The 20,667-nt window shown below is 48.0% G+C and overlaps 1 protein-coding gene across 1 annotated transcript; it reads right to left on the bottom strand.

Annotated features, from left to right (window-relative positions):
* Positions 1–408: 408 nt before the first annotated feature.
* On the bottom strand, positions 409–1,772 carry LOC146199596 (uncharacterized). Its single transcript, XM_084592787.1, has 2 exons — positions 1,617–1,772; positions 409–820 (listed from the first exon to the last, which is right to left on the bottom strand). Exons 1-2 carry the CDS (start codon positions 1,681–1,683, stop codon positions 630–632), a joined length of 258 nt encoding a protein of 85 aa, XP_084448913.1. The 5' UTR covers positions 1,684–1,772; the 3' UTR covers positions 409–629.
* Positions 1,773–20,667: the final 18,895 nt, after the last annotated feature.

The following is a 20,667-nucleotide window of genomic DNA, read 5'->3' as shown; positions in this document are numbered from 1 at the left end:
ATTATCCAATCCTCGTAGTCTGAGTGTTTTCCATTGGGCTGTTGGTTCGAGTGAGCCCGCTTATACGCAGCGTCTGCAACAAACCACCGGGGCTCACTGCATAGTGTTTCCCTTTTTCATTATTTGTGTACTAATGAACGCACGTACTACGTGTGGGGAAGCCTTCAGTAAACGTATGCTGACATCAGCGCGATGTTTTCTTTTTCTTCTAGACTTCATCAGCGCGATTTACAACAGCTCGGCAAATGGGTGGAGCCAGTCAATGATACTATGTGATGGCACTAATGAAAAAGTGCAAATCGGAACGTCAACACTATACGAAGACATCACTAAACATCATGTGAAGCGAGGACAGGGTGGGCAGTCCACTGGCAAGCTGAAATCGGCGAAAAGAGACGAACTCGTGAAAACGGTTCATAAGTACTTTATTTAGAAAACGCTAAGAACATGCGTGCGTCCAGAAGTGTGTACGTAACGTCTGCAGTTCCCATCATGTATATGTAATGACAATAAAAAGTGCAGCGACGACGAGTGGTAAAATAGAAGTGTTCTATGAGGCCTGTAAAGAGGGCGGGGATTGTAACGTCGCTGCATGGTTACGTCGTTATGCATGCAAAGGTGCTAGTCGGCTACCGAAGAAGTATGGAGAAGGGCCAGCTGAAGCAATCCTGCAGGGGTGCACAGATGGGACAGCCCGGAGCTGGTTCGTAGCAGTCCGTCGGGCAAGGAAGGCACGGGGGGCAGAGGCAGATCTCGCATCCTGCAGTATCGTAGCCGACCACACAGGTAGGATCGCAATAATCCACCGGTATGCACAAACCTGCGATAACAGGAAGGCACGGCATGTGACATGGCTTACGAAGACGCTATCGATCAGTAATATACAACCCGAGTTCGAGACAGAAAAAAAAAAAAAAAAGGACGTATGCATGCAGTGCACAGGTGTGGACAGGTGCGCGCAGCTTTATGGTAACGTGAAAATGCGGCAGCTTAAAACGAAGCTACAGACAACGCAGTTTTTAGGGAGGAGGGGGGGGGGGGGGGGGGGGCATCGTCGCAAGCTGGAAGCAGTCAGAGTCAGCTGTGATATCAGTAAGCAGCAAGTGATAAGAGTTCGATAATATAGAATGGTAGGAGGGGCGTCGAAGTCAGTAAGGGGACACCCGTTATGCAATTAATACTAGATGAAGCACAAAAACCCCCGTTGTCCTCGTCAGCCTCTGCCAAACACAGTGAAAAGCCCGCCCCGAAAGAGTCAAGCAGGCCGGGCAGTGTTGGTGGCGCCATCTGTCGCTCGAACGACGATTTTCTGGGCCCTCGCTCCCTCGCGGAAACTCGAAATCGGAGTTGACGAAACTGTGCAGTTCACGTTCAGGTGATACTACAATACCCTGGTATGGCAGGCGATGGCACATTTTCACGTCAGTCCGAAGAATTCAGATGGTATAGCAGGTGCCGGCACGGTTTACGTTAAAACTAGTCGTGAACCTTTCGACTGCCTTCTATATGAAACGGAGCATGCAACAAGAATGTATTAAAAATCACGCAACAATACCATAATCTAGGATTGGAGCGGCACTGGAGGCACGTCACATGAATACCTAATGGCGACTAACCTGGGTAAGCCGTTCCGTTCAGAACGAGCGACAGGACGACGGCGGAAAAGAGCAGGATGGCGGACATCGTGGAGGCCGGCGTGTTGTTCTATCCAAGGCAGCGGCTGATGCGAATGAGCAAGACATTGCCAGGGCCCCTGCCTATATATGTGTTACACCGGAAGAGCATGCGCAAATAGTTTACCAATTTCCTCATTACTTTTGCCGATGCGCATACAGACAAGCCGCGGTGAAGCGCCAGTCTTCCATTCTGTCGAAAACGTGTAGATTTGACGCAGTATCATGCGCACGCGCAGTCAGCACTTTCAGCTGACGGTCTGATTTTGCCTGTTGATATTTTTATCAGAGTTTCGACAGCATATTACGCCCGTGCTTTATATTTTGTTGCCCTATTTCTGCGGGTTGAATGGGACGAACGCGTGCGCGTTTCATATAATATACCACCTGCTTTAAATACCTATTTGCAATGCAACTGCAGTTACCCAGTGCCTAAAGTGTAAAAGTAATCTAGATGCTTCTGACGAGATGCAGTCGGCTCTTCAGGCTGATAACTCGAAGGCCGCGCTATTGAAGAGCATGCGTGAATTTGCTATCTTCGTCCGTTCGTACAGCCGTCTAATAAGAATAAGAGTACACGCACCAACGCATGTTACACAAAAGTAGCAGAACAAAAGTGTTTATTGATATAGACAAGCTGCGATGTATCCAAGAGAATGGCATATTTGACTTCATACAAATATGATCGTACCTCTAATTCCCGTGTTCTGCATACTTCGAATTATTACGCTGAGCTTGATCTCGTTGTGCATGTCATTCTATTGTATAGACCATATGTTTTTACCCTCACACGCAGGCTGCTAGCGCGCTCCTACTCTGGACACCAGGCGCCATCTGACGGGTGCGGGCGGCCAAGGGACTGCGGGTCGCGCGGGCGCCCCGCGTCGAATGCGTGTTTGTGAGCGAGCGTTCTTCAATTCTATCGTTAACGCACTGTATCCCCTGTGCATGAAGGTGTGTGCTGTACATCGCCACTAACATTTGTTCCTGTTCCAGAGCGTACTACAGCGATTTGAGGCGCGCTGTTTCCTCGGTGACGTAATACACGAGAGTAGTCTATCATGCAGGTTACGAACTGTAAATCGCCGTTTATGCGCAGCAGTGGCGTTTTTGTTTTTGATTTTTTGAGAGAGGTGGGGGGACTGCCCTTCACATGTGAAATCCGCATGTGTTTTCTTACTTTTTAATTTTGCGCACGAGGATGTAGGTTTTTGAAGCTGATTCTATGGTGTCGGATTTAACCGGATCGACGAGCCTCGCGCTGAAGTTTGCTTAGGCGAAACGTGTTTTTTCAGCCAACAATGGTTCGCTTTTGGCTTTCGTTTTTCTTTTAAAAGACTGTAAGTACGACAACCAGGACTCCCCATTGTTATTTCCTTTTTTCAGAGAGAACATACACCGATAGCTTCTAAATTAAATATACTCGTCTTGTCGCTGCAAAACTTGGGACAGTTGGCTGCTGTGTAATTATCTGTTCAATTGGCTTAATACAAATAACGAAACGGGATTGTGCCCTCCAGCGGTGGTTTTTGTGGTTAGGGCTCTTGACTGCAAGCCCGAAGACAGGTTAGATCACAGAAGCGACAACCGCGCTTCGATGAAGACGAAGCTGAAGCGTCTGTGTGGTGTGCGATGTCAGCGCACGTTAATTAACCCTAGGCAGTCGATAAATTTCCGGACCACATCGTGACATCATAGCGGATGTCACTTTTCGGTGCTAAAGTTCATACACCATATGAAAACTGAGTGGTATTGCTCCAGCTGGCATTTCTTTGCTGCTGTTTCTTTGGCATGTACGAGAATGTACTATCATGAGCAATATGAGCAAGAACACACGAGCGCGTGGCAGATAGCCTCGAAACCCACTTGGGGCGATACGGTGCGGCCGCTGTGGGAAACAAAGTGGAAAGGGAGCCGTGGTTCCGTTAGCTGCGCCCTTTCCCTTTTGTTTCCCACAGCGGCCGCACCGTATCGCCCCAAGTGAGTTTCGAGGCTATCTGCCTCGCGCTCGTGTGTTCTTGCTCATATTGCTCATGATAGTACAGGTGCGAGTAAACGGAGCACGCTTTTCCGTTCAATTAAAATAACGCATTTTGCACTAGAGATAAGAAAACAATATTGTCCTACTGAAAGGACACTGGCGTCTACTATGATCGCGTATACCAAGACTGCTAGTTTAAATTATGCAACGCGTGAAAAATGGTAGAAGAAAAAACGTGCTCCGTTTACTTTTGGCCGCACCGGTACTTGCAAGATATAAAAAATGCTTTGTGCTTGACATGCAGGCGCAGCAGCTCGACAGGCGCTATAAAGTTCTAGGGATAAAAAGAAGTGGCCCTATAATGCGGTGGTGTTCATAAATAAAGCGCAACAAAATTTGCCTGCCGTTAGCTCGTCAAGTGAGATGAACACAAATCGATAATTAGTTGATGTGACTGGCACACACCACACGAACGGCAACACAGCCTAATTGCTGAGGTTCGAAACGGCTGGCAAGAAGGAAGAAGAGCGCATTGGAAGTGGAATTATCATACGCAATTGCAATTGTTCAATAACTTTTTATCGTCAGTAAGGGACCGAAACGGCATTATTAGTGCAGCAGTATGATAAGCCCTGGCACTGTTAACATGAACGTAAAACTAAATCCCATAAATAAGTCGATTTTAACTCTACGGCAATGCAAAGAAACTTGCTCCAACACAACCGTGCGGTGAACAATATTTTCGGCGATATTCTTTAGCGCCCGAAGGCTAGCTAAATGTTGCTGCCGTGCAGACGCGGCCGCGGCGATACTAGCGACCCCGCACTCCCCAAGGAAGCGCTCGCGCTGCGGCGCGCTGGTCGGCAGAAAATGGCTGCGGCAGGGAGCGGCTGAAAAATCTAACAAAAAAGAAGCCGTGCCTGACTGTTCGTCTTTATCTTACCGCACGCATGATAAAGTTTAAGTCGAGAGTTCTCGCCCTCTACGGGGTTGGAAACGGGACGCAGAACTAAAGCCAGGCGAAAAAGCAAACCCGATAACTTGTGGTTTGTGGCCAACGCTCCAGGCAAGCTACGGTTATAGACCTATATATCACCGTTGCTGGGGGCTTCTTGTGCGTGTGTTTGGGGGGAGGGGAGGCGATTTCGAGTTTGCTTCTCACTGTTCAAAAAATCAAGACGCTGTGCGATGTCAGTGCACGAAAAGAACCCCAGGTGGTCGAAATTTCCGGACGCCTCCACTATGGTGTCTCTCATAGCCTGAGTCGCTTTGGGACGTTAAACACCACAAACCAAACATGAAATAAAATGGGTGGCTTCATAAAGACTTCTCTGATCAGCGACGGTGAGGTGAAGAGTGGTCGCAAATTGGAAAAGCCGCAAGGAACACATAACGCCTAACAAACGCCTCTAAACAGCTTCAAAAGTTTACAAACGTCTAGCTCTACATGAAGACGTCTCACAGACGCCCGAAAAAAGAAGTTACCTTAGCAGCTTCTTCAAGACATATCTAGTACAACGTTTCTTCGGAAACGTTTAAAATAAGTTAATCGGAAACGCCTCAAGAAAGTTTCATTATAAACATATAAAAAAAGTTTCATTAGAAGCTTTTCGAGAAACGTTTGTCTACCTAAAAACGACCCATCTTTACACTTTTGCCGTTCTGAATGTCGAATCATAGCTAGAATTTTTAACCATTCCAGCCATTGAATAAATCATAACAGGTACGATACATACGTTGTTATTCGTACTTTTCAGCGCCTATAGATGGTGCGGTTGTATCACTGTCATGGCGAGCGCAGGTGTGATGGATTGATTGATTGATTAAAACTTTAATTTCCACCCATTTAGGAGGCTCCCTACTCCCCGCTCCTGGCACGCAGGCCTGAGGAACGGGGGCTGGAACCTCCGCGACTCATGAATGGCGAATATACATTGGTTATGCGCGGCCTCAGCCGCCAGGCGGACGGCTTTTTGCTGGTCAGTGGGGACGTCGCTTCGCAGGAGGGTTACCCAGGCTTCTCTACTTTTAATGTTGTCCCTAGCGCCCGGAGACTTAGGGCATTCCCAAAGTATATGGTCGAGGGTCCCCCTCGCTTCGCAGGCTTTACATTTATCATTTTTTCTCTCATCTATCTGGGTGTGAAACTAGACAGGGTTTGGGAAATTTCCGGCTTGTAATCTCCGCCAGGCTATGGCCTCTTTATTATTTAAGCTGGGATCCGGTGGCGGCATCAGACATCTTCCTAATCTATAATTTTCGATTATATCTTTATAAGTTTGCAAACGTTCGTCCGTCGCCTGGCAGTCGGGCGGCTGCGCGTTTTCCCGGAAGTAGAGATTTTGGGCTAAATCATGGGCCGCCTCGTTGCCGGGGACGGACGTGTGTGCTGGGAAACAAATTAGGGTGATTTTGCGATCGATTTTAGCTACAGCTGTTAGAATTCGGGCGGCTTCTTGCGAGACCCTGCCTTTTCCGATATTCCAGAAAGCAGTTTTACTGTCGGTAAAGATCAATCTAGCCTTCGTTCCGACGCAAGCGAGCGCTATTGCGACCTCTTCAGCCGTGTCTATATGTTTCTGCTTCGAATGGAGGGGCGACAGTCGCCGCGGTAGTCGATGGTAGCGGTGCACCAGTAGTCTCCGCCACCTTCCAGGTGTGATGGAGGTTTCACGGAAGCGCGCACGTATGAAGGAACGTGCAGCTCCCAGCCCGGTTGTGAATATTTCTTTATTTAATTGGTTCACAGGAAGGGAAAGGCGCAGTATCTGTCACACTTGCTTTGTGGACACCTGAACCGCGCCGTAAGGGAAGGGAGGAAGGTGGGAGTGAAAGTGGAAATAGAGAAACGGGAGCCGTAGTGGAGGGCTGCGGAGTAATCTCGACCACCTGGGGATCTTTAACGTGCGCTGACACAGAACCTCCTAGTCTAGGTGGTTCTGGCTGACATCGCACAGCACACGGACGCCACTTCGTTTCGCTTCCATCGAAACGCAGCCGCCGTGGTCGGGCTCGAACCCGGGAACTCCGGCACAGTAGTCGGGCGTCTTACCAGTGCACCACCCCGGCGGGGCCCGGTTATGAATCTTGAGACGATTTTCGTCACTCGCTTCGTATGGCGTGCACCAGCGTGCACCAACGACAGGCGTTGAAGTCTTCGCGCGGTGAATCGCCAAGGATTGTCGTCTCATGCGGTAAATGTTGCCTACCCCCTCCCCGACACACCTCTGCGTTTCATTTGTCGGTTATGAATCTTGAGACGATTTCCGTCACTGGCAAATGAAACGCGGAGGTGTGTCGGGGGGGGGGGGGGGGGGGTGAGGCAACATTTACCGCATGAAGCGACAATCCTTGGCGATTCACCGCGCAACGACGTCAACACCTGTCGTTGCCGCTGATGCACGCTGCACGAAGCGGCGGGACTCGGCGACAGAGCGGCGCGTTTTCAGCGTTGCTGTGTTGCCGCCGTCGCGTAGTTCGCTTTAGGGGAGTACAGTTAAGCTACTACCCACTTTCTAAACCCTAGACAGCATGAAGTACGGTAATACACCGATGGAAATTGTTGTAACACATCGCGTTTCTAAGGGACCCAGCGCATTGGTGTGCTACTACACTGCGATGCAGATTTGCATTGCAAACTGACTTTCTCCAGCTACTTTCTAAAATTAAAAATGTCTAGCCGCAATTACAGCCTTTTTTCCTTTATTACCCTCCCAAGCTTTTACTGAACTGGCTCGATGCCCACGTATGTACCTTTGCATCGAGTCGTTGAGCCTAGAAACAAGCGCGCAGAAAGCCCCACTACACACCGTGACCGTGGAGATCTACTGCAAAAGAAATGTCATAAAGGCAACCCCGCCGGGGTGGTGCAGTGGTAAGACGCCCGACCACTGTGCCGGAGTTCCCGGGATCGAATCCCGGCCTCGGCGGCTGCGTTTCGATGGAGGCGAAACGAAGTGGCGTCCGTGTGCTGTGCGATGTCAGCGCACGTTAAAGATCCCCAGGTGGTCGAAATTACTCCGTAGCCCTCCACTACGACCCCCCTTTCTCTCTATCCACTTTCATTCCCACCTTCATCCCTTCCCTTACGGCGCGGTTCAGGTGTCCACAGAGCAAGTGTGACAGATACTGCGCCTTTCCCTTCCTATGAACCAACAGAACCAACAATGGCGCAGTTTTATTGCGAAGCAATACTACTTTAGCTACCACCTCAGCCGTACCATGCCGCGGCCGCATAGCCACGCTTGACCTTTCGCGTGACCTCGCTGCGTGACGTCATACCATCTGTGTAAAAACGGGGCCCCATCTCACGCCGTCGCCTTGCGCGGCGCATAGCCACGGCCGCGGCCTGACTCCCGCTCCTCTCACCTCTCACCAGGGGCGCTGCGCGCTATGTGACGTCATACCATCTCTGTAAAAACGGGGCCCCATCACACGCCGTCCCCTTGCGCGGCGCATAGCCACGGCCAACGTTACTAGAACGTTGGCCACGGCCGCGGCCTGACTCCCGCTCCTCTCACCAGGGGCGCTGCGCGCTATGTGGCGTCATACCATCTGCTTAAAAACGGGGCCCCATCATGAAGACTCCCCTGATGGGGCTGGGGCAGGTAGGTCACTGCTTGCTTGCGGCGGGGGCTGGCCTGCCACCAAATTTTTATCTGTTGCAGGCCGTCATTGCACCTGGCACCACTTCGGTGGTGGACGACGGCTGTTGTTGCGGCGCGCGTCTTTCTTTCCCTCTTCCTTTTCTTCTCTGTTTTTTCTTCTGTCTGCACGAGGCAGCGGAGGTGGCTCAGCTACAGAGCCAGTAGCAGGCCCGCGAATTTTCTTTTCCTTCTTCCTACAGCCACAACAACACGAGGTGGGGCTGGAGCAGGTAGGTCACCGCCGCTTGCGGCGGGGGCAAGCCTGCCACCGAATTTTTATCTGTTGTAGGCCGTCATTGCACCCGCCACCGCTTCGGTGGTGGACGACGGCCGTTGTTGCGGCGCTTCTTTCTTTCCCTCTTCCTTTTCTTTCTTCTCTAATTTCTCTTCTGTCTGCACGAGGCAGCGGAGGCCCCGCCGGGGTGGTGCAGCGGTAAGACGCCTGACCACTGTGCCGGAGTACCCGGGTTCGAACCCGACCTCGGCGGCTGCGTTTCGATGGGGGCGAAACGAAGAGGCGTCCGTGTGCTGTGCGATGTCAGCGCACGTTAAAGATCCCCAGGTGGTCGAAATTAATCCGTAGCCCTCCACTACGGCTCCTCTTTCTCTCTTTCCACTTTCACTCCCACATTCCTCCCTTCTCTTACAGCGCGGTTGCGGTGTCCACAGTAAACAAGTGAGACAGTTACCGCGCCTTTCCCTTCCTATAAATAAATCAGTTTTTTTTTAAAGGCAGCGGAGGTGGCTCAGCTACAGAGCCAGTAGCAGGCCCGTGCATTTTCTTTTCCTTCTTGCCACAGCCACAACACAAAAACACGCCGTCGCCTTGCGCTTCGCATAGCCACGGCCGAGACCTGACTCCCGCTCTTCTCGTCAAGCCCATCAGATGCCGCCTCCAGCCTATACGCTTCGGCAGGTTGCAAAGAGAAAGCATCAGCGAGCTACGGAGATAGAAGAAGAACGAGAAGAATGGCTTTCCAAGCGACGAGCTCAAAATGCAGCCAGGCGAAAAAAACGTTCCGCGTATTCGGCAGCAGAATCAACGGCAGAAGCAAGTGAGGAAGTTATGTTTGGCTGACAGTGTGGAATGTGCATCTTGTTCCAGCACTACTAGTTCGGAACGCCGGAACGCAGCCAAACGGGAGCGACGTGCCCAAGAAACTCCGGAACAGCGGCAGCAGCGACGTGTATTTATAGGTTTGAATACAAGATGAAAACGAGTAACATGTGCGTGTCGTCGTCATTCTTTCTGTGCGTGTTTACCCATGCCAAACATAGCAGAAACATAGCACAGCCAAGAGTATCACCATAGCCATACTAGCATAAGCATAACCAGAGCATCACCACGAGTGGTACAATAGCAGAGCCCACGTATCGCTTCGCAATTACCAGGCTTAACCAAGCTAAGCCACAGCCAATTTTTTCTTTACGTGCGTGCAACATTTTCGGTATTGTGACTCACGTCGCATACCCCATCCGTGCGCAGTGCGTACGCTTCAAATGAGGCAGGTGTAAACAAGCACAAGTAAGCCGTTTGTCTGATTTACCGTTGTCGTACAAATAGCGAATGCACTTGCAACATTTAATCATCTTTTTCAACGGTCATACATGCGCTTTGAAAACACGGACGAACAAGAAACATGACGTGTTCGGTCGCGCAAGTACGTTACATCCTCTACGTCACATTCACTTCTTGTTTACCCATTTTAGTCCTCTATGCCCTTTTTCGATTCTGCTTCCGGTTGTGTGACATCATATCCTTGACTCTCCACTAGGGAAGCTCTTTCTTTCCGCTTTCACTCCAACCTTCCTCCCTTCCTTTACGGCGCGACGCAGGTGTACACAGAACAACTGTGACATACTGCGCCTTTCCTTTCATGTAAACCAGTTATTCTAATTGTTTACCTAATTAACTTATTGGCCTAATTATTTTTCGAACAAAACATTACGTCACCCTATATCGATTGACACCACTCATTAACCTCTATTACTTCTAGATTACTCACAACTGCTGCGGACACGGCATGCGGACACGGTGTGCGGACGTGTTCAGCGGACGTGTTCTGCGGACAGGAATCTGTGAATATAGCTAAAAAGTGCTTTCGCATTAATAATAATAATAATAATAATCAGACACAAATCCGGTGGCACGGCGGTGGTACCAGTCCCAGCCCGTAGGGCCACGAGCAGCCACCCATCCCGCCTTCTTCATCAGTGCGCGTTAAAGATCCACAGGTGGTCGAAATTACTCCGGACCCCTCCACTAGGGTACCTCTTCACTCTCTTTAACTCTCACCTAGTTCCCTTTCCTTAGAAACGAAGAGGCGTCCGTGTGCTGTGCGATGTCAGCGCACGTTAAAGATCCCCAGGTGGTCGAAATTACTCCGTAGTCCTCCACTACGGCTCCTCTTTCTCTCTTCCCACTTTCACTCCCATCTTCCTCCCTTCCCTTACGGCGCGGTTGCGGCTTCCACAGAAAACAAGTGAGACAGTTACCGTGCCTTTCCCTTCCTATAAATAAATCAGTAAAATCCCTTTCCTTACGACGCGGTTGACGTGTCCACAGAAAAAAAAACCTGTGACAGATACAGCACCTTAATTTCCTTTTCTGTCAACCAGTTTTATTATTATTATTATTATTATTATTATTATTATTATTATTATTATTATTATTATTATTATTATTATTATTATTATTATTATTATTATTATTATTATTATTATTATTATTATTCAGTGCTGCGCTGTGTGACAAAAGTAAGTCACTCTTCGCTTCTCTTGTTTTTTGAAAGCAGCATATACTGCGGATGAACCGTAAATGCGCAGGACTCAACCCTCGTTCAGTATGCCACTCTTTCTGTAATTTTGCAGACTTCGCAGGTCGCAGAACAGTATCAGTCAGTGTCAACGGGTAATGCTGGTCGTATTGAGGCGAAATACTGAAATGCTTTTGCTTTGTGCACTGGTCAGTATTTGAGTCCAGGCTTGGTGTTATTGATCCATATCCCCGCCGCGGCGTCTCTCCATATCCCCGCCGCGGAAGAAGTATGACAGAATCGGGTGATTGCGGTGGCTGTAACTGCGTTATTAGTTACTCTTTTCAAAAACATTTTGCGGCCTTGCGTTCTAGGGGCGAAGTCTCACAGTCACCGGGGAAGAAAATATTTTCGACCGGAGGGTGAACAGTGCCTTTAAAGCAGCACTTCAGTGATGCACGGACGGACAGCAGGCCAAGAACTCTAGTGATATATTTTTGATATGTCTTATCTTGTTCCTCATAATCATGATGAAAATATGGATTATCATGTTTTAAGCTGAATTGTACGGGCTTGCGTGACCTATTTTGTCTTCGATTTTTCCTCTCATATGCTTTATTGGTAAAGCTGATGCACACGTTTTGTATTGTGGTTTAAGCCTACTTCGGTTAATTCAAAGAATAAACGAAGGAGCGAAGAGAATCGTGCGACAATGCGGATGCATTACTTCATGGACTTGCCTAGCTTCGTTTAATTACTATTTAAATTTCTGGATCTGAGGTATTCCACCGAGTGCCATAGTTTTAGTGCGTGCTTTAGACTTTTTATCTCAATCGGGGCTGACTGAAAATTAATGAGATGAACCTTTTATAGGCCCCAGGCTGCTGAAATTCCGGTTGGTGCACTCTGCATAGTGCTGTTGTCTTCACTCTGTGCACGGCTTTTTGTCCCCAGGGTTGTTCTACAGGAGCTTTCACGGGACGTCCTAGCCAGCACAACTTCTGAGTTTTGGCAAGCACTCATTACGGCTGAGGCTGTTTCATTTCATGTTTTTTTCTGTACAGGTCTAGGCTGTTTGCAAATATGTATTCAAGTTTTGTTGTTTGTTTCACCTTCAGGACTACTACTATTGACCAAAGGGACATCACAACACCTTGTGAGGGTTTGATTAGAGAGCAATGAGAATGCTATCTTAGCAGCTTGGCCTTGTGATATTTCCAGTTCTATGGTGGGCATCTGTACTGTACAGAAACTTTTACCTACAATCCCCATATACAAGCTGTATCATACAAATGAGAAAGGACATCTTGGGGATGCACTGTCAGGAGCCATACGCACACAAGCAACTGTATTCTTCTTGTCTTGTGCCCTTGTCTGGCTGTCAAGGTAAGTTCCAAAGACTAACCAGCTCTAGTGTGTACTGAAGCGATGCCGGTGTTGCCAAGACAGGACCTTCTATACAGTTTTTTTTTTCTGTGAGTGCACAGGAAATCGGCCATCATGCAGTATGCATATAGTGCAGGTAAGAAAAACTGTGCAAGACGTAGCTCACGAAGCACTGTGAGTACACTTATTTGGTCCAATTTTATTGCAGACTCTTTTCTCTCTCAGGGTAAGCCACAAAAGGTAAATGTTGTCAGCTTCAAGTTTTGGTCCAGCTGTTGACACTGACGGCATTCAGCTGCATAGCTTTCTGCGTCCATGTGGATTTTTCTTTTTTTTTTTTTACTGTTGTTAAGGGCTTCCCCTTTTGGGTGGATGCTTGAGTTTGGTATTAACGAGCGCGCATTGTGTATAAATGCCACTGACAATGGCATTATATGCATCTGGGTTTGCTTCTCTCAAATTAAATTGAGAGCATATTGTGTACAAATGCCACTGACAACGTTATTATATGCATCTGTTTGGCCTGCACAGGCATGTCAACCCAAGAATGGCTTGATCTTGCTTCCGAATCCTGATTAGCAATTCAGGTGCAGCTTCGACTTTTTCCAATTTTGTTTTTATTGATTGGGTGGTCAGACAGCTGGTTTCTGGCTCCTCATGCATGTTGATGCGAGACCAAGTGGCTGGCTGTACTTATTTCCTGGTTCCAGTTTTTGTGTATGTGTATGCGTACGCATTGGAATCAATAAACAGTAGCAATGATTCATCCCTTGTATTTTGTGCTCATTATCTTTGTTGCATGCATTTAAGCATAACTAAAATATTTCATAAAGGCAAACACTTGGTTTTATTGGGTGCATGGCACAGCTTTTATTAAAAACTGGGCACATAAAGTTGCCTTAAATGCAATCTACATTTAAGAATTGCAGATATTTAGAATGAAAGCTTTAAAGAGGTGTGCCTTTAACCCAGTACGATAAATCACGCTTGACTCAGAGGGTTCTAAAATATGCCATGAAACTAATTTAAACTATGAAATTAATATTGACTGCCATTTCTAAAAAGTAAACTTCAAAATATAAAATAATAAACGTATAAGTTTTCTGGACCTTTTTTTGGAGGAGTATTACCAGGCATATAAAACCTCTTTTTGCCTGTCTAGAGAACATAATAATATAGATTTCTTGTAGACTTTAGCATATACCTGTGTAGACGTTTGTTAGACGTTGCGCAGCCCTTATTGTGTGGAACAAATATGCGAGCAAACATCGTCTTCCACTTGCGGAGAAACCTCGAGAAGCAGTATTTATGGCCGAATTCTTAGGGCGCTTTTCCCGTGTTCTTTCTGATGCGTGTTCATTGCTTCAAATGATGGAAACTTGTAACACGTAGCTCGACGCTTCCGCGGTTCGGTTACATTTACGTAGTGTTTCGAAGTAAATAAATTATTCCGTCTACATCATGGGTCCTTTACATTTAGTTCTTTGTAGGCAATGGTTAGAAGCGGTTACTGAGAGTGACAGATTGTTAATCACAAATGTGCCTCTTTACAGATAACATCCGCACTACATGCGGGGGGTTAACAATTGGCTGCAGCTTCAGGGCGCCGATGCGTGATTATGGGCAGATGTTACTCCGCACTAATCAGAACAGCCCAGACCCCGCACTAATCAGAACAGCCCAGCAGATGACACGCATTCCATGAGCAGGAATTGTGGGCAAACTTCGCCTTCACCTCTTCCGTCTTCCGGAGCGGTAGCGCCAGGCAGTCGGTTCTCGCGTGGTGCTATTAAAGAATTGGCTGGCTATACAAAGGAGCTACATTTGTGCTACACACAAATATTATTGAAGCTATAAGGTTGCTGTCTCAGTGCATCAATCAGCGAAACCTGTATGGCATTAGATGTCCAGAGGGCTGGAGATTGGAGGCGCGTTTACTGTTGCGCCTTCAGTGCGCGGTGATTATCCTAGTGGGCGTCGGATGCGTGTTGCCCACGACGACGGCGTGTGGCCAATTACGAGTGCACCACGCACTAGTGTTGCTGCGTATTCCCTAATAGGAGTAGAGTTGCGCGAAGGTTCGCCATTAGGAGGAGCGGCTTTTCCGCAAAGTTTGTGCAAGCTTTGCGGAAAAGCCGCTCCTCGTGTGCTGTCAGTCATGCTCGGCGCTGCCAGTCATTTTCGGTAGCTTGCTAGTTTTCTCATTGCCAGCAATTTAGAATGGATAAGAAATAACGCGGTTTTCTTGTTTAAATGCACAACCATTAATAGAAAAGTGGCATTCTTTTGAAGAAAAGCGCTCTGCCGAAAGTTCGACTCGCAGCAGCCTGCGAATTTCTGCTTCTGCCCAGGTGCTATGCGTCGACAGTTATGGTGTATCTCAGTATGATCGTCGCCTCCCCTAAATTGCAGTTGGCTCCCCGGTGCTCTGGCAAGTTTCCAGAGTACACGCATTCCTAAACCAAGAGCCATCATAGCGCGTACAACGACCGCAACCGTGTACCAGTCACCGGCGGTGTCAGTGTGCTGGAGGTCACGGGCAGGTGGCGCCAGGTTTCCGTACGAAGTAAAGCCACGTGATGCCTCAGGGAAATCTGCTCACGAGAAGAAGCTGCGAGCATATACAGGAACACTACCACGCACTCTCGCAGAGATATGCGTGCGGGGATTTAGATGCAGTGGCTGCATCCTGGAAATAATTCCAGACAGCCTCGAGGCGCTCTTGGGGCCGCACAGCAGTTTGCACACTCGGACAGAACAATGGTGAGCCTCTGTCATCAAGCAGGCGGGCTTGAGTCTGTCTTACTTTTTACCAGTATAGTGCGAGTGTGACATGAACGCTTCACGTGTGTTACATCATACAGTATGCAGCCGGACGACCATATACAGATATGATTGATCTTACCGTGTAAGGTCATGAGGGTACCAAATATACATCTGTTCTGGTCGCACTAGGTTGCGTCACCCGTCTTAATATGAATAGTTCTGGACCAAATAAAGGCACATTTCTCCCTATGTATGGCTATATCCGATGTAATTCTGGCCCATATTTATCCAGATATGGCTTTATTTGCGGCCGGATATATTTATAAAAGGCCACATTCCTTATTCTGCTGGGCCCGTTGGTGAAAGCATTTGACAAAAGCCTTGAGCCTGAAAATACGAGAAACCGAGAAGGGCCGCCTCCCGTTCCTCTCTGGTAGGGTAGGGGTGGGGTAGATAGCTTAATTGCGCAGGCAAGCCCACACCCTGTGGTAGGCGTCAGACACCTCCCCATTCGCCAATGAACGCAGGGTCGAAGTTGTTGAATACTGTCGCGCACATCATTGTATTGGTAAATTATCGGAACAGAAAGCGTTCGTTTGTTTCCTGTCCCTTTGCAGGAGATGGCCACTGGTGATGTATATCCTTATAATAGAACGTGCTATCTTTGGAAAGAGAGTAAGTGCCCAACTTCAGGTTCCGGGGGTCACAGATATAGGCACGGTATAAACCTCCGCTATTTGGCACGGCGGCTCTAAGATGGAGCTTCTCCTTTTGAACTATGATCCAGAGATAACCCCTACGAATTATTTTCTTGATTTATAACCGCAGCCGTGTACCACTCCCCCCCCCCTTCCCGTGGTTCGGCCCGACTACATCTACGTAATTCATCTACATCTACTTTCGTTGCCATAGTGACGCGCAAAGGCTTCCGCACAGACCTAGGTACGACCGCTATGATCATTCATATCCATCTAAGTGGGGAGGTTAACCCGTGGTTGCGTCGTGCCAAAACCACGAGCCAACACCGGGACACCGATTTCCCGTCATCTGGGTGCCGAAATATAGTCACCTGGGCATTTAATACATGTTCAACAAGAGTGGTTCTCTGCTCTGTAAGCAGGATCTTCATACGAAAGCTAGATGCTGCCTAAATTATTTACAAAAATCTTTGTTTCCAATTTTCTTCTTTTGAGATTTAACTCAAGAGGTGAGTGTAAAGTACACTGAATATTAATTTGTGATTCATAATAAGCAAAACGAAGCTGCGGGTCACCATACTTGCCGTTATCCTTCGTTTACTTCCACTGGGCTTCCGTGCCGTATACGTCTGCAAGAATGGCGCCACAGTCCCACACACTCACGTGCCTATGACCGCTCGATGCCGGTGGTAGAGGCGGCAGTAGTTTAAAGCGCGTTCGGGCATTTGGTGTGAGTTCTAAGTCTGTCACTGTACCGCGGCATCAGCTCATGGCCTTTCCTCCCTTGGCAGGCGGATGTGGACATGCTCGGGGAGCACTTGAACGCGCTGCTTCTCATTATTGCCAGTTCTGCATCGCGTCATGTGGTTCCGCATCGTTCTGAATTTCAATTTCAAAGGAGGGGTACGAACCGTCGTGCGAAAAGTGATCTCCCTTCGAGTTATACGCCGCAACAGGGGACTGCTAGCCCCTGCCGACAACACCATGGTTATACGGCCGCTCACGAAGGTGACAAGGCCGCCAGATTAAGGCAGCACAATTGCAGGCGATCGCTTCAACACGACAGGAATAAAAGCTTGCGAGAGGCACTGAGCACGCTCGTGCCATGCTTATAACAACTTCACGCTTACGTACTTCTACTTTAATTCGATTATGGGAGAGGCAATATTTTTTTTTCTTTTCTGTGCACTACAGCCTTTCGCTGAGGAGGGTAAAAAAGCGGATTTGACGGGAGGAGCTCCAGGGGCATTTTCACAGCCATTATTGAATGTCATTGTATCGACTTGTCGGCTGATATTAGCGGCAGCTTAGCCAGAAGTGGCAACTATAGTACGGGAGGTAAAAGGACTGCAACAATAAAGTTTCTTCACCTGCGACATGCAGGAGCAGTGCGACTTTCTTGGCAGAGCCCTTTGTGGAGTATCCGGCAGTTAGCATGAAGATGTCGAGGCGCTGCCGGAATCGTTTCTAGTTTACTTCAAGGTTGCCTGAGCACACGAGGAGTGGCGGCTGTCGCAGGGTGCCCATCGTTGCGAAGCGCTTTCAAATTCCACAAGTTATGTCGATAAATTTTCTGCAGGATGCGCCATGTATCAGCCGACAGCCATGACACGGCACACCCGCTGTGATGAGCAGCAAAGAGGAAGCTTTATTGTTGCAGCTATAGTGAACTAGTCGCAGCCATTTTTATGGACTGGCAAATAAACGTTGCTAAACGAAAAGCAAAACTGGTGATCTTGCTTGGTGTCCTATGCACAGTGACTACATCACACTAAATTCAACTAGTGTATCTCGTACTCTTTTGCATCATGTTTATTTGTGAACTGTACTGTATATAAAATAAACGGCACAAAATTTATTTTACCATTGCAGCAACACCCCCCCCCCCCCTTGTACCTAAAATGCCTGGCTAAATATCTAGTGAACATCCACTGAACGTCTCAGAATTATCATGTGTAGGCATAATATGAGTGTTAAGTGGACGTCCACTGTCGTCAAAGTGGAGATTGTATGGATATTATATGAACATAATATGGACTTTTGTGAACATCATATGGACGTCTGATATCTTGTGGAAGATATTATATGGATTTTCAATGAATGTGACGTGGTTAACTGGGTTATAAATGCGGCCTTGACATAAAATGCAGAAATATTTCCCATGTTTGCATATCTCGGCGTGGCCGAGTAGATAGCACAGGACGCTTGCGTTGCTGTTTTTTTTTTCTGTCACAAATTAATTTTTTAGCTTTTTTATGTATTTTAGGTAGTTCCGTGGTTTCGTTACCTTTTAGTTTTTACTTTTTATCCGAGGCCCTTTTTCGCCGGGTGACCAGCACAATAGGGAAGGATGCAATAGGGGAAGAATGACATTTGTAATAATATCGACGCTGTTCAATTGGTATGAGCGGGAAATATGCTCCTTTTGTTTACGATGCCTGCAAATAGCACGTTGAAGCTCTTGCTGCCACATTACGTGGGTCAAATGTGCCATGATTTAGTGAAGAATTGAATGATAATGCGTTTTTCCTTCGGCACTTAGCATAGCTGTACGCTTTTCGTGGCATTCGTAGCTGCAGTCGAGCGGTCCGATCAGGGTTAACGGGAGCTCGCAATCGAAGCGGCGACGGCGGCGATATGTTCGCTCAGAAGTGTGAACGAAGGAGCGTGTCGGGGGCAGCGGATTTCGCTTGCTCGCTCCGCCGAATGCTCAAGTGTGAACGAGGCATAAGATTGGCTCGCGAGAGAGACCCCAAGTACAGAGGAATTACGAATTGGTACAAAAACAACAGACTTCCAGAACCCCACCCAACACTCAGCAAATTACAACAAACACTACTCAGAAAACTTCAGGCAAATACGTGCTTTAATCCATATAAATTAGCACAATGGTATCCCTGCGAATACATCCCCTCATGTTCCCTTTGCGGTGATCAGAGGGCAGATCTAGAACACATCATGTTTAAATGTGAAATGCAACCGCCGGAGGGCCAGCAGATTACATGCCATCACGGCCTGGGATAATGGAGGTCGTCGAGCGCCATCGAGCGACGACCACCCCTGGGGTGATGATGATGATGATGCTCAGGGCCATACCCTTTGAAACGGTTCGGCACCAAAACTGGTGCACAGGCCAAAAGTGAAAGGAAGAAAGAAGAAAGAGAACGAACAAACAAACAAAAGACAGAGGACTGGGAGAAGAGAAGCACGAACAGGATGATGCCACACCCTCCCAGGTGGAGTTCGGGGTGGGGTAGTTGGCTCCACACTACACTCCTACACCACGCCGCACCACATTCATCCACTCTGTTAGTCGCCTCTCTGGGCGGCTTGAGGAGAAGCGACCTCTCAAGAAGAAAGAACACATCAATTTCTCCTCAATAAAGCTTTCTCCTGCTCCTCCCGCCGCGGTGGTGCAGTGGTTATAAGATGGTGGTGAAGGGTGGCTGTTCCTGGCCCTACGGGGCTAGGACTAGTAGGTCAACGCTGCTTGCGGCGGGGGCCAGCCTGCCACCAAATTGTTTATCTGTTGTAGGCCGTCATTGCACCCACCACCACTTAGGTGGTGGACGACGGCTGTAGCGGCGCGCGTCTTTCTCTCCCTCTTCTTTTTCTTTCTTCTCTACTTTCTCTCTTCTGTCCGCACGAGGCAGCTGAGGTGGCTCAGCTACAGAGTCAGTAGCAGGCTCGTGAATTTTCGTTTCCTTGTTATTTCCTACGGCCACAACAATGCCCGACTACTGCCGGAGCACCCGGGATCGATCCCGACCGCTGGCGGCTGCGTTTCAATGGAGGCGAAACGAACAGGCGTCGTGTGCTGTGCGATGTCAGTGCACATTAAATATCAGCAGGTGGTAAAAATTACTCCGTGCACCTCCACTACGGCTCCTCTTTTTTTTCTTTCCAATTTCACTCCCACCTTCCTCAATTCCCTAACGGCGCGGTTTAGGTGTCCACAGAGACAAATGAGACAGATACTACGCATTTCCTTTTCTGAACGAATTTTATTATTATTTCTCACGGTATTACAACTAGCCCTTCAGTGAGTACTTCTACATGTTAAACAGTTATACTCTGTAAAAAATTTTAACTGTGAAATGTTAAGCAGCCATATAAATGGCCTTTTGAGTGTACAATTCCGGTAGTTAACACAGTGTAGGCCCCTATTTGAAAAACGTAAAGAGCACTGCAGAATCTACATTGGAGAATGCGAAAGCACGTATGCTGCTGTTGGTTGCTTCTAGTAGCTTAATTCACTTCTTGTTAGCCCATTTTAGTCCTTAGTATTTTCAAATTGCGCGCCAATCACTCCCTATGCCCTTTTTCGGCTCTACTTCCGGTTGCGTGACGTCACATCCTCTACCTTATTTACCCCTTTTAGTCTTTGGTACTTTCAAATTGCGCGCCAATCTCTTCCGATGCCCTTTTTTCTGCTCTACTTCCGGTTGCGTAACGTCACATCCTAGACGTCATATCCACTACAGCAGCCGATTCTGTCTTTCCGCTTTCACTCCCACCTTCCTCCCTTCCCTTACGGCGCGGTTCAGGTGTCCACAGAACAAGTGTGGCCGGTACTGCGTCTTTCCTTTCCTGTGAACCAGTTATTCTAATTAATTACATAATTAACTTATTGGCCTAAGTATTTTTTCTGTAGCAACATTACATCAGCCTCTATCGATTGACACCACTCATTAACCTCTACCACTTCTCAATTACCCGCAACTGCTGCGGACACGATTTTGCGAACGAGGTCTGCGGATA

Source organism: Amblyomma maculatum, chromosome 2, assembly GCF_055883805.1.
Source record: "Amblyomma maculatum isolate TAMU_Amacu chromosome 2, ASM5588380v1, whole genome shotgun sequence".
In the NCBI taxonomy this organism is placed as follows: Eukaryota; Metazoa; Arthropoda; class Arachnida; order Ixodida; family Ixodidae; genus Amblyomma; species Amblyomma maculatum.
The sequence above is the reverse complement of the archived record's forward strand: the minus strand, read 5'-3'. Positions and strand labels throughout refer to the sequence as shown.